General features: G+C 39.1%; 1 protein-coding gene across 1 annotated transcript in view; it reads right to left on the reverse strand.

Moving 5' to 3' along the window:
- Positions 1–264: 264 nt before the first annotated feature.
- The window catches only part of HECW2 (HECT, C2 and WW domain containing E3 ubiquitin protein ligase 2), a 228,797-nt gene continuing 214,001 nt past the window's right edge, over positions 265–15,060 (reverse strand). Inside the window, exon 28 of the mRNA XM_077745795.1 lies at positions 265–2,422. Within this exon, the coding sequence (XP_077601921.1) occupies positions 2,311–2,422 (112 nt within the window). The 3' untranslated portion in view covers positions 265–2,310. The remainder of the gene's footprint in view (positions 2,423–15,060) is intronic.

Here is a 15,060-nt window from a genome sequence, read left to right on the forward strand (position 1 = left end):
TAAAGGGATATTTTATTTCAGACTTATTTTATCTAATCATGTGGAATATGATAGCAAAGTGTCACAAACCAAAGTGAAAGCTAACATGGTCCACGTTTGAAAGAAATGTAACCTTTTATACCAGTTGCTTAGAGAACGCCAGCTCTGAACCATCTTACATACCATCAAAGATGTGGATTTTTTTAAAAAGTATTTTATGCTATTTTTCCTTATAATGAAAAAAATACAAACAAGTAAATACAGTTTGCAAAATTAAATATATACTTATATTCATGATCAGTAAATACAAGCTAACATTTCCAATTAAAATTTGTTTCTCTTCCCTTCTTCTCTGGTCTAATTATAGTACACAGGTAAATCTTCCTTTCGTATCACCAGATTTCTGTAACCTTTTGGGGGGAACATTTCCCCATGCGATAGTACCTGTCTTTAGTTCAGGATCACAACATGAGTGGTATTCCTCTTGAGGGTCTCAATAGTAAACATAGCTTAACCAACAGGAGAGCAATTAGTTCTTACAAACCACCTGCGAAAACCATGCATCTGACTCTATAAAATACAAGATTGCCAACATCCCATAATAGGAATTCCATGGCTACTTATAATTCTCAAAGAGGTGTTTGGGCAGTGCCTGTAAAACCACAGGTGGGCAAACCAAATGTTACTCCAATGCTTTTATCATCCGCAATTTAACTTCACTCTATTGAAGGACTCACTCTGATCAGTAATGGCCATAAGTCAAGAAATAAACAATGATGTGAAATAACCCCAAAAACAATAAAAATGAAGGACATCCTCTGATAAAACTAAGCAGAAATAACATTAGTGATATCATGCAGTTTCTGACATACCATAGAAAAATTGTTTCTTAATATTGATAAGAAAATTATGCATCAGTGAAAATGCAGGCTTAGAAATATAGTACTGAGAGTTTCAATTTGGGATGTCTTCACTGATGAGGGAAAATGGAATTCTTATTACTGAAGAGAGCTGATCTCTTAGGTGTTGCTGATGGCTCTCTAAATGATCTTAGTGTTTAATGATGCTGTACAAATAAAAAGCAGTGGGGGAAATACGAAATATCTGTATTAAATGCCATCCTGTAAAGTATTTGATGGATGGAAGAAATCTAATGCATTTTAAATAAATGCATATCATACTATCACATATAGTGAGTCTTAAAAAATTATTACTTAGATGCACAGTCCTGTAGTGGTAGACATGGCACTGTGAAGGAAGTTGGATTTAGAAGCTATTTTCTATTTACTTGTCAAGTGATGGAGTTGCCGTTAGTCATATTGTAATGTCCCTTCAACTTTGGTACATTCAGTGCAAAATATTTCGGGGAATTTTTTTTGTACCTTTATAAAAATAAAAGGCCCTTTTGTTCCCTTGAGAGTGCTTAAAAGGATACGTACTAGCATGATGCCCGAGTAAGCATGGAACATGAAAATGGAACAGGTGATACATACTGAACAGGTAGGTTCTTATATACATCTTAAAGAACATAAATACAATGAACCTATGAAAAATAAACAACTCACTGTGTATTGTTTTCCTGATATGCTGTGATTAATTGCTAGTTATTTTTAAATTGTTTTCATGCATTATAAAGCATAAAATCTGTCATTAGTTATCCACTGTAGAACGGTTTGTCTTCAGCCATAATTACACATACCACTTTGCATATACATTGTCACAGACCACCTAATTGCAAATCCTTAAAGTTACCTCATGTGGACTTGGTTTCATTTTCACTTGTGTCCCATGAAAGCTGAAACCTATGGTGCACACCATGCAGGCACTCATAAGCAAGAAAATGAATATTCTGCTATAACGTAGGGCTTAAATGAATGTACTTTCAGGAAATATATTTGTTTTTACTATATTATTTAACTTGCGCTAATTTGGAGATTGGGCCAGTGCTGCCAGTTTGGCTTGAACCGCGTTCAAAGGGAAGTTTCAAGATTCTCCGGAGTCCCTAAACGTTACCATGGAGCTGACCGTGTACAGGTTCATCTTTGTCTTGGAACGTAACACAAATGGAAAAAAGTTTGGCAGTCAACAACTGTTGATTGAAAGACTGTTGGGTAGTTCCCTGGGCATCAAGCTCACCCAAATCCTTCCAAGAGGACTCATCACCACTATCCGGTCCCCAAATGTGACAGAGCATGTGCTCCTGGAAAGTAAGAGCACTCAGCTTTACTCTACTGGAAGTATACTCTTGAAACCTCCAATGCTCAGTCATTCTTCTAGACAGCAGCTTCTGAAATTGCCTGTCCATACGGAGCCTGGCATCGTTCTTCCAGGTCACTCAAGTCCAAAGGTACTTGTTTCTTCAACTGCCGTCAAGAGTTTTTCATAAAGCATGGAGAATGACGGGTACGGGGGTAGATCCAGTCGGTTAAAACAAGTGTGAGCTCTGCAAACAGAAGCAGTAGTACATAGATTAATGTGCTTTGAATGAAATGAGATTGGTGTGTGTGTGTGTGTGTGTGTGTGTGCGCGCGCGCGCGTGCGGCTGTGCACACGTGTGTGCTCATGCTTGTCTTTCATATTCAGATTGGTTTGTTGCCAATTTCACACTTATTTTTGGGAGAAACTGTGAAAACACTGGAATTTCTAAAGAGAAACGGGATATTTAAAAAATGTTTTCTTTACGTTTTCACAACCATTTAAAATCCACATTACATACATACTGCTATTTGTCTAAGAACTCCAAAGACAAGTTTGATTCTTTGCATCTCTTTTGATGTTATACTGTTTTTCTAAGTTTTTATTTGAATTCCAGTTAGTGAACATACGGTATAATATTAGTTTCAGGTGTACAATTTAGAGATTCAACACTTACATAGACATGAATGTAAGCTCTTGCAAAGTCATTCATTTTCAAAGTTTGCATTTGCCTGGATATCTCAGAAAATCTAGGGTTTTACGTTCTATCATTTTGTTGGGCACAGAGGAGCACTAAGTGTCTCTGAAGCCTGGCTTAGAGTCTCAGGGAAATTCCCGGCTGGATTTTCCTGCTGAGGTCAGTAGACCATTGTTACTTCTTTCAGTCCTGTGCAATAATCTGTTTTCTCCCAATTCACAGTACAAAATCATAGCCATTTAAATCATTACATTAAGTGTTCTTTTTTAGAAATACCTCCCCCTTTGCCAAGATAGGAAAAAAATATGCTTTCCTGTTATTTACACCTGAATCACAATAAAAAATAGACAGTCTCCAAACAGTACATCTTATCAGGAAACAAATCTGCACTTTTGACATGGAATAGGAAGCATTTTACTCTGAATGTACAACAGCTTCTTTGTGGGGGCTAAACAACGTTGACTAAAAATATAATGCTCCCAAATTAATATGTAATTTAGGAGTTATAATTATTGATGGGCTATGTTTACAAAGTTACATGTTTAAGTTTTCACCCTCATAAATCACTTGAACCCTTAGGACGTAAATATAATTATATTCCTAGGTGCAGCTTAGAGCCAAGGAAAGATGGGAAGTTTGGAGTTAGACAGACCGGGGTTTGAATTCTAGCTCTACCAACCAGCTGTTCGTGATGTGGAGTTATTAAAACTACCTGAGACTCCATTTCTCACCTATAAAATGAGAATAATACCATTTTTCTCAGAAGGATCCAAAGGATTAAATCAAACAACAGAAGCGCATAATAATAATGCCTGGCTCGCACTATTTGACCAATAAATAAGAGATTATTAGTTAGCAAATCATTTCATTACCATGAAAAAGATTTGCTCTAGTTGCCTTCATTAAATTGCCAAAAGAGAATCACGACTCATAAAAATGACAAGATAACAAAGAGATAATCAAGCAGGTGTCTGGCCACATGCCTTTTTAGACCAGGAATGCAAAGGGGCTCAATTATAAGAAAACCAGTTTTAACACAGATAGTACTGGCTCAGAGTTTAGGACTCTTGTTATTACAAATGCCAGATTTATTGGGGGGAATTCAGCTCATTAATATTTGCACCCAAACAAGTTATTAATATAATAATATTTCAGAATTGCATTTAGTGCAATTCTTAATATAGTTCTTGTTATATCTCCCTTACGCTGGAGCCTCAACTTGGAAACCCCCAAGGAAGAGGTTTAACTTAAAAAAAAATTAAACTAGAATACTAAAAGATAGTCCTAGGAATGGTTTAAAAGATAGTCCTAGGATAGTTCTTGTGTGAAACACCAGTACAGAATTATTAAATGAAGACTTCATCTCTGTTCTAGGGAAATGGGAAGAAGCAGAGAAGTAAAATATGTTTTGAATAATAATTATATGCCAGACTTTGTATGCTAGATGCATTACACTCATTATCCCTTTAGACTAAAAGATGATGCTTCATTAAATGAAATTTAAATTTTTTCATTTCTTTGGTTACCAACATGGCTGAGCATCTTTCTCCAAGATTTCCTATTTTGTGACATTTCCTATTTTGTGACCTACATGTTCATCTCCTTGGCCTGTTTACCTTTTCAAGTTTTTTTTTCTTTCATAGCTTATTGTCAAGTTGGATTCCATATAACACCCAGTGCTCATCCCAATAAGTGCCCTCCTCCAGCCTCAAGTTTGTTTTTTTGTTTTTTTTATTTGAGAGAGAGACAGAGAGATAGAGAGACAGAGAGGGAGAGAGACACACACACACAGAGAAAATGAGCAAAAGAGGGGCAGAGAGAGAGGAAGAGAGAGAATCCCAAGCAGGCCCTGGACCTGCCCCTACTGGGGGCTCCATCTCTTGAACAGTGAGATCACAACCTGAGCTGAAAGAGTCGGATGCTTAACTGACTGACCACCCAGGTGCCCGGTATTAGCCATGTTCAAGTGCAGCTCTGGCATTAAGTACACTGACAGTGTTTTGCAACCATCACTGCCACCCATCTCTAATGTTATTGAAAACTAACTCCCATCCTCTCTCACCCCTGCAACCACAACTCTATTTTCTATGTATCTGACTATAGTAGGTACTTTATGTAAGTGGAATCATTGCCCCTCATAATGGGCTTAGTTCACTGAGCATAATAATGTCTTACAGGCCTATGTTGTAGCATGGGTCAGAATTTCTTTTTTTTTTTAAGGTTGAATAATATTCCATTGTAGGTATATACTGCATTTTGCTAATCCATTCATCCACTGATGGACACAGGTTGTTTCCATCTTTTTGCTATTATAAAAAATGCTGTTATGTACATGGGTGTACATGTATCTGTTCAAGTTCCTGCTTTTAATTCTTTCTCCGTATATACCCAGAAATAGAATTGCTGGATGATCTAGCAATTCTACTGTAAATTTTTTTTAATTAAAAAAATTTTTAGGGGCGCCTGGGTGGCTTAGTAGGTTAAGCGTCCGACTTTCGCTTAGGTCATGATCTCGCGGTTCGTGGGTTCGAGGCCCCGCGTCGGGCTCTGTGCTGACTGCCAGCTCAGAGCCTGGAGCCTATTTCAGTCTGTGTCTCCCTCTCTCTCTGACCCTCCCCTGCTCATGCTGTCTCTCTCTCTCCTAGAAATAAATAAAAATATTTTTAAAAAATATTAAAAAAAAAATTTAAATGTTTAGTTTTGAGAGGAAGAGACACAGATAGAGGGCAAGCAGGGAGGGGTAGAGAGAGGGAGATACAGAATCCAAAGCAGGTTCCTGGCTCTGTGAGCTTTCAACACAGAGCCCAATGCGGGGCTCGAACTCACAAACGAGATCATGACCTGAGCCGAAGTTGGATGCTTAACTGACCGAGTCACCCAGGTGCCCCTCTATTGTAAATTTTTTAAGAACTGCCATACAGTTTTCCACAGTGGCTACATCATTCTATAGTCCTATCAGCAGTGAACAAGGGCTCCAATTTGTCTACATCCTTATCAGTACCTGTTATTATTTTTATAATAGCCATCCTCTGAGTGTGAAGTCCATTTATCATTTAAAGCTTTAGGATTTCTTATTGATTGGTATAAATACTACAAAATAAAGAGATTAACTCTTGTATTATCTCCTGCTAATCTCTTTCAGCCGGTTCACTTTTTAACTTAGTTATGCCTTTTATTTACAGAATAATATAAAACTGGTTATTTGTTATCCGTTTCTGATATATTGTCATTCTGTCTTCAGTGTATTTGTAAGAAGGATGTTGAAAAGGTGATCACTATTGCTTACACTTAGTAGGAGTTTTTTGTTGTCTATGCTTTTCTTTTGGTAGTGCTGGTGTATCAAAGAGTGCGATAGATCAACTTTGGGGACAACTCTTCTTAAATGAGTAACTCATAGTTTTAATCTTGAATAGGTATGTGTGAACTCATTTTCATGAAATGAGTCATATTGGGTGAATTAGGAAATAAAAATAGTTCAAGATGACCCATTCACTAGCTAAGCAATAATCTCTAATTAATGGTTTATTTGCTTAGGACAGAACACGATGGTAGGTGTAATTTATCACACCCTAGTTAAGCCTGTTCCTTCCCTCCTGACAACCAAATATTTTCCCTTAACTAAAGGCTAGTTTTAGCTAATTAAGAATTAACAGAATGGTCACATACATGGGAATGGGAATTCATAAATAGTAATGTTTAAAACTCTCAGTTAAGTCCTTGCACACACTTAGTTGCAGAATTTTAATTCTGAATTGTATAATCCCCATCTTTCGAGCATGTGTGGGATTTGTAACTCACTTGTAATCCATTGTGTATGGCAAAGGTGAAGGTATACTGCAGACGTAATTAAAGCTAGAAGTTGGTTTTAGGCTAAACAAAAGGGCGATTATCCTGGGTTGGCCTGACCTAATTAGGTGAGACCTTTAAAGCAGCATCAAGGAGGTCAGAGACTCTCAACATTGCTGGGTTTGAAGAAGTAATCTGCCATGGATTCTACAGGTATAATTTTGCCAACAGCCTAAAAGAGCTTGGAAGCAGGTCCTTCCCCAGTTGAGCCTCCAGATGAGAATGCAATCCAGCCAATACCCTGACTTCAGTCTTGTGATATGCTGGGCAGAAGACCCAGCTAAGCCATGCATGGACTACTGATCCCCAGAAACAGTGATATAATTGTGTGTCGTTTCAAGGTGCTAGGTTTGTGCTAATTGGTTATACAGCAATAGAAAATGACTATCAGACTCAAGGTAGTAGAAGAGTCCAAAGAAAGGAGGTAAGTGTGATGAATGTAATACAGTAGAATCACCCCATCAAGGATAGGGAGGGAGCACAGCTGAGAGTAAACAGATGTCCTTCCATTTCTTCCATGTCCCTGGTTTCTGAGCAGAGAAACAGGAATTCGGCATGTCTCTCGCAGTTTCTGTCATATCTCTGCAGATACTATGGTATCTTATCCAGTAAATCTATAAACCTGAGTAATTTTTTTTTGTAAGCCTGAGTACTCTTTTCTCTAAAGACTCAGATCTCAACACAAAGGGAAGGACTGGACAACCTTTTTTTTTTTTTTTAAATCCTGTTCAGTCATAAGATACAATCACCATTACTGATCCTAAATTATGTCTAGTTGTATAATGTGTAGTTAACATAAAAGAACTTGCCCTCTGAATAAACTAAATAGCTTCTCTAGAAAATGTTTCCCAAGGATGGAGAAAGTATATACTGTGGAGGGGGAAACTGCAGAAAGATTAAGTGGTTTTCCCAAGGTCAAAGTTGAGTCAGTGGCTAAATCAAAAATAAGACCCCAACCTAGGGGAAGTCCAAGATGAAACCGAAAGCAGAAAGACTAATGTTCATGGTCTCTGTTCTTTCATTGTTGGAAGTTTGAGTGTTAATTTTATCCTACTCCTGACTGTGAACTGTTAGTTCACACATTACATACATTAGAGAACATCCTATTAGAACATCCTCCAAGATTACATACATTTTGATGACAGGGATTAGCAAAATGAAGCTTCAAATATTTTTTAAATTAATGACTCAATCACAATATGCAGTAGCTCTGGGGAAAATGGTCTGGATTAGGTCAGTCCAGAAAACCGTGGGAGATACCAGGGGATTTTTAGGCTCAGCTCAAACCATCCAGTCCTATCTCAGGCTTACCAGAAAGGAGAGATGCATTACGGGTCACATTGAATCCAGAATCACCCAAGAAGCCTGTTTACAATGAAGATGTTTGACTTCCTCCCATAAGATTCTAATTCAGAAAGTTTGGGGGGGGGGCCTAGGGATCTGTATTTTAACAATCACTACAAGTGAGTCAGAGGCAGGTGGTCTCCACTATTGGACAGACATCAAGTGGATGAGAAATACAATATCCATATTGGCTATCTACACCAGCATTTTGTATGCTTGCAAAAATTTCAAAACTCCTTCTAAACAAGGCAGCATTGCTAATAAGGAAATTGAGGAATAGTGTGGTTAAATAAATTGCCCAATATTTACCATCAACTTGCAGGGTGAGCCAAGAACAGGAAAAACAAAACAAAACAAAACACAACCCTCTGAGGCTTTTCACACTCCCTCTCCCACCCCATTCCATGTCCTAAGAAAACTCTAGCAGAAAATAACAGGAGGGCCCTTAGACTATGTTGATATTGGCAGCAAAAGCACATCCAGTTATTCAGTCTCAATAAAAGAACATTTTTCAAATCTTTCAAAGCCAGCTACACTAAGGCTATAATGAGTTTACCTCGTTTTAATCTGTGCAGCCAGAACCACTCAAAGAGGGCAGGTCTGAACCCATCTTTGGGAAATCATGCAGGCATCAATATAAAGAAGATTTAAAGCCCTCCAGACATCTGGTATGACTTAATCTCTTGGTGCTTTCTGTATTCTTCAAATGTTAACCAGGTCACATGCTTACCCCCTTTTCTTTCCTATAGATAGACAAGTCAATTATCCGAATCCAGTGAGCCAAGTATCACAATCACCTCTAAGTTTTCACAGCAGATTGATTAAGGAATTTCTCTCTCTCTCTCTCTCTCTCTCTCTCTCTCTCTGTGTGTGTGTGTGTGTGTGTGTGTACTTATCAATTTATTCCCCATTTTTCCAGAACTGAGTTTTTGGTAGCTTTAAGACTCAAAATATAAGACAAATAAGAAATTACAATCAGGATTTTAAATTGAGAGATAAAATGAGGGACAGAGACAGAGGGAAAGAGGAGGAGAAAATCATGGACCTCCTTTTATCTAGTAGATGTAGTTCTAGAATCAAAATGTATTTGAGGCTAATAAATCCTTTGTACTTGCATTATGATTTGGAGAGTGCTTTACTAATACCCTCTTTTCTCCAATTGGCGGTGGTGCCTAATTCTCCAGATTTCAGTTTCCTTACTCCTATCTCCACCTCTCTATCAAGTAATTAATAAATCAAAAGCAAACACAAGCATTCTGGAAAATTCCTAAGGAATCTTGGAACATACTACTTTTTAATGTCTAGATTCCTTTGAAAATGGGAGTCTTCCTGAGCTTGGATACCTGTCAAGGCCTATGTGAGAGAGGCCTGTGTCTATGTGAGAGTGTCCATAGGCTTTCCCTCAGGGACTCAGGTCCTGCGGTTCCAGTTGTCAGGGCTGCTGGGGGCAGGCCGGAGGAGGCCTGGGGTTGGGACGTTGAGTAGGCACAGGAGCCTTTGCTCCAGGCTCGCTGGGGCCTCCAATTCTGGGCTCAGTGACTCTTCAGGCAGCATCCACGACTGTTTACCTGTAAAACCTCTTGTGCTATTTCTGCCCATGAGGATGCCATATTGTGAAAGCTTCTCCTTCCCATACATAGGGCCCTGATGAATAAAAATTAATATTTCAACTTGCACAACATTTCACCTATTCCTTCATTCACTGAACGGATACTTACTGAGCTTATCCTGCATGCCAGGCACTGAGCTGTCCCCTGGTAGATGAGGAAGTAAAGTCTGGCCTCTGCGCACAAGGAGAGTTTACAACCCGGCATCAAAATATGCAAGCAAATCGGAGGCCCTAAAGCTGGTGCGGTCTGTACTCTATACTAGGGGATCTGGCTGGGTGAGTGGGCACTAAAATCCAGCCTACCTTTGCCTATGCTCACCATGCCATGAGCCCTAACTCGGGGCTGCATTGCTCCACAAGACTACAAGACACCTTTGTCTAATTAATTCAAGAGATCCATAAGAGCTATTAGTGGCTCTTCACAAAAAATTTTAATACAATGACTTGCAAGTCTGCTCGGAAGAGTCAGGAAAGGCTTTAAGTGGATACTATTTGCGCCAAGCCTTGAAGGATTTGTAGGAGTGTAGGGTTTTTCTGGATAAACAACAAGGAGAAGGATGTTCTTAGCAGACCGCCCGGAAGTATGGGGAAACCATGCCTGAGAAGTAAACTTGAAGAAGTAAAAGTACTTGAGTGACAATAGCCAAGGCTAGACTATAAGCCGGTTGAGGAGGCCAGACCACATCAGGAAGTGAGGTGTCTTCATGCAAAGACCTTTCCATTTATTCTATAGGTGAAAGGTAGCCAGTGACTAGGTACGGGGAGTAAGATGTGGAGATGCCATTAAACAAAGCAGGGAATATAGGAAATGGGTGGGGGAATAGCCGATGAATTCAGAACTTGTAAGCAGCATGAAAATTCAAAGTTACCAATCACACAGAATGATAAAATTCAATTAAAGTAATCCAATGATTGTTTTGTTAGCCTAGATATATTTATAAACACAAATAAAGATAAAACTTGTTAGGATTTATAAATTACTCATTTTTAAAATATTCATAATTTCTCTAATATCCCCTATTAATATCTTCTTAGACCATGAGATTTAGAACAGGAATTCCTGCAAAGACTAGTTCACAAATATTTGTGTAACCCATGGTGACACAGAATAATCTCTGACTCTCACCAGGTGTTCAATAAATGTGAATCCAGGGAAGGGAATTCTGGCCTTTACTGCCCCCACTACTCATTTGTCATATCCCATCTGGTGGCCAATGATGTTGGTTATCTGTTCATTTAAATATCTATTACTTTCATCACTGTTAAGGTCCACAGGGACAGAGATCAATTCATATCTACCACAAGGTTTTGCATATAATAAATGCATAATGAGTATCAGAAGGCTTTTGTAGAGGAAGTCTCTCTGCTAACTAATGCCTTCCAAAGTTTCAATAGGTCGCCTTGGTTAAAATGTACCTGGATCTATAAATACAGTGTGGAATGTCCTGCATCTGGGGATGATCAGCAGAAGAAACTCTCCAACCTAAGCTCTAGGAGCTTCTTCACCTGTAAATGAAGAAGACTACACACTTGTTAACTGTAAGAATTTAAACACTGTAGAAGAAAACTCAGAAGGGAACAGTTCCAGGATAAAAAGTCTTGGAGGTCTAAGCAAAATATAAATATTCTGGGTGGATATACCACCTTTCTTACACACCTAAAGATACCAGGACAGCCCTGAAGGCTAAATATTAGGAACAGTAATAATGGCTAAATTTAGGGGCAGCTGTGTGGTAAAGTCATTTAAGTGCCTAACTCTGGGTTTCGGCTCAGGTCATTATCTTGTGGTTCATGAGACTGAATCCCACATTGAGCTCCAAGGTGACAGCACGGGGCCTGCTTGGGATTCTCTCTCTGCCTCTCTCTCTGCCCCTCCCCTGCTCTCTCTCTCTCTCAAAATAAATAAACTTTAAAAAATAATGGCTAAATTTATTGTTTGATGTAGTAGACTTCATTTTAAGCACTTTGCATGTGTTTCCTCAGTTCATCTTCAAGACAACTTTGTGATGGGATTACTGGTATGTATCTCAATTGTTCAGATGAAGATATAGAGATATAAAAGTGACACTGGCATATCTTGCCTGGAGTGGTCCACAGTCACACCCTGAGTTTAAGAATTCACTGAGAACAATATTTATTGAGTACAAATGATATGCCAGGACTCAGCACTAGGGACAAAGCCACATTCAATTCCAACAAAGTCCTTGTTCTCACAGGCTTATATCCTAGAGGGAGAGAGAGACAATCAATGAGTAAACCAATAACTAAACATAATGAATAAACTGGGGTATGTCTAATGAAGGAGATAAAGTGTGACAGGTGCAGTGGGGACAGTAGCCTGGAGGGGCTTTCGAGAAGAACAAGAATTTCTTGGCTTTTTCTTTTTTTTTTTTTTTTTGGTAAATGTTTTCCTAAGAATAAAAAGCAGGGTTTTAAAAATGAAAAATGTTACCACATCTTTAAAAGTATTTTTATTTTTTAAAGTTCTAGTCCACCAGAAAAACAATCTCCCTGAGACACCCATTTCATTATTAATTCTTGCTTACTTCTTAATTTGGGTAAGCATTTTATTCATAATAATCTCTAGACACAGCCATTTTCAAAAAGTTTTCCCCCTTCAACAAAACTACTATCCCACCATCATTATTGGAGCTCTCCCAATCCTCTGACCCATCATCCTACTTGGCAAGAACCCTCAGAGATGAACATATAAACTTTCTACCATGCTGGGAGAGAGGATTTGCCCTGCATTTTCCAGGCTGGCATGTTAGCATCCTGTCTGTCGGAATGTTTAAGAGCAATTGCCATAAAGTGAATTGACTGTCTCCTAAGTCCATCAGAGACCGGCGGATAGGAAATCTACAGAAATTCAAAATGCAGAGCTAACTACCAACCACAGAGCAGAGGAAGTGCAGTAATGTGCTCAGCCTATAAGCCTTTGCGGAGACACCCGTCTGCCTCCATCATTATTTATCATCTGGGTCTCTAGTTACTTCATTACCACAAGAGAGAGAAAAAGGAGCCATGGATTCAACTTGTACTGGCTTCAGAGACAACCTTCTATACTTTAATACACTTTTTGGCTCACCATGTGAGTAGTGCTGCCACAAAGTGAGACTGGGAAATCTGAGAAAATAAGACTCACATTTGCTTGCTTGAAAAGTTGAAAAGCCCTCAATCATCCATGTCTAGAAAGGCTAAGATGCCCTCCCATTTGCCAGAACTGCCCACCCTCATTCTGTAGAGCCACTTCCAGTTCCCCCGGGTACAGCCTCTCGGGCCTGAATGAGATGATGACAGACTTCTTATAGAATACATTTTGTACGTAAGAAGGATACCCATCCATTTTGTCTCCACTCTGTACAAGGCCCTACTTTACATGTTAAACATTGTCTCACTAATAGGAAAAAGAAATCCAGTGGGGTTGACCCGCATGAGACAGACCAGATCTTCAGCTCTGCGACTTAAACCTATTAGGAAATAGCACAAGAAATGGCTTCAGTGTATCCATTTCAATGATAGGAGAAATGGTCTCAGTCATATAAAACAATCTCTTCAGACTACAGCCAATCTTACAGATCTTTTTAACACTTAAGCAACACCCCACATTTCATAAAGGATGATGACAATGTTATCAGTGAAAACATCACTTCTGATAAAACATATGGTCGTGCATTTAAGTTCTTCTTTTTACATTTTTCCTCCAAGTGTACTTTCTCTGTGGAGCACATCTTCATAGTTACAGCAGTATGGTGGGCTTACAGAAGAGTCAGGATCAAAGGTTTAAAAGAACAAAGGAAAGCTACTCTCCCTAGCTTTCACATGCATTCTCTTACTCCCTTGTCACACACTCTTTGAGGATGGCATTGTTGTGCCTACTCTGCAGAGATGGGTCTGGCCTCTTGCTTAGGAGCAGAAAGCTAGTGCATCCTAGCTCTTCGATCTGCACCCATACCTCCCCACTAGATGAGCTCACTACCTGTGAAGCAGAATGGCCAAACAGCTATTTCTCCCTATCAGATCTAAAAAGTCAGGGCTTGTTATAGACAAGGTATGAAAATAGTCTGCTTGCCTGATGTGCTTCATATATCATCTTTATTTATGCATTTTTATAATCTGGGTAAAACCAGGAATCTAGAACTAGCCTTAGGTCATAGTGAAGAAAGGAAGAAATGATGTCTGTTGCCCAACTGTGTGTATGCAATGATAACGGAGAACAACATCACTTATAATGAGTCAGCACACAAACTTCCTGGAGCTTTCAGGGGGAAGTAGAAAGTGAACCCAGCCTGACATCCAAGATTTTCAACAACCTCTCAGTGTAACTACTTATTCAACCAAACCTAATACACCATCCTCTTGCTGGCCTTTTGCACATCAAGTGATCTTCCAGGTCCCAGAGTAGGCTGGTAGCAGAGGCAGGACTAGAACCCAGGTCTTCCAACTCCTGACCTGGTGGTCTTTCCAATACGCTACTGCCTGATATATTTTACAGAAGATGGTGACCTAAATAATAATGGCGGCCACTACGAACTAGATGCATATTCAGGGCCAGGGTCAGCAGTAAATGTCTTACATGAATGATTTCATTTAATCCTAAGAATTGCTGACCTACAAAGCAAATAAGGAAACAGAGGCTCAGAAAGATTAAGCAACTTCTCCAAGACGCTACTGCAGGTAAGCAGCACAGCTGGAATGAAGCCCAGTCTCTCTGAAGCTAGGTCTCTTGTCTACATCAAATTACTTTTCTCTGCTCACCACGTTTGGTGAAAATTGAAGCGATTAAATGTGAACAACTGATATATCCGCTTATTGTTACAGTTTATTCCATCTACTTTACAAAAGTAAACCTTTATAAAAGTAGATTTCAAGAGAAACGTGGCACAATTAATCTGCTATTCCTGCCTCCTTACTGCTAACCCTTGAGTTTTCCAGAACGGTGCAAAGCTTTAGTCAGACAGTGTGAATCTGCTTTTGAGATACAAATATGTGTTTAAAGTCGGGGGGAGGGGGGATGATTTAGGTATAAAGAAAACATTTATTTAAATGATGAAGTTACAGTCTCCCAAATATGGAACATCAGGTATGCTGGGTAATACTGAGGGGTTTGGATATGGTGCCTGTGTTCACAGATTGAAAGGAGGCTCAGGCCACCTCTGAGCTTGCACTGCTCAATGCCATCTATCTCTGTATTTTCAGTGCCCCTCTTTTCACGTGTTGATGCTTAGAAAATAATTCTTAAGAAATAGTGTCTTGCAATCGCTAGGGAGAAAGTCTTGTTAACAGGTTTCTCAAAGTCGCTTGTAGTTAAGTAAAACTCAGGATGATGTCCTGGGGTACATACTACCATTGGGGAAGATCATTTAACCTCCCCAGATCACGGGTTTGT

The sequence above is a fragment of the Crocuta crocuta genome, unplaced genomic scaffold (genome assembly GCF_008692635.1).
Source record: "Crocuta crocuta isolate KB4526 unplaced genomic scaffold, BGI_CrCroc_1.0 scaffold564, whole genome shotgun sequence".
Classification (NCBI taxonomy): Eukaryota; Metazoa; Chordata; class Mammalia; order Carnivora; family Hyaenidae; genus Crocuta; species Crocuta crocuta.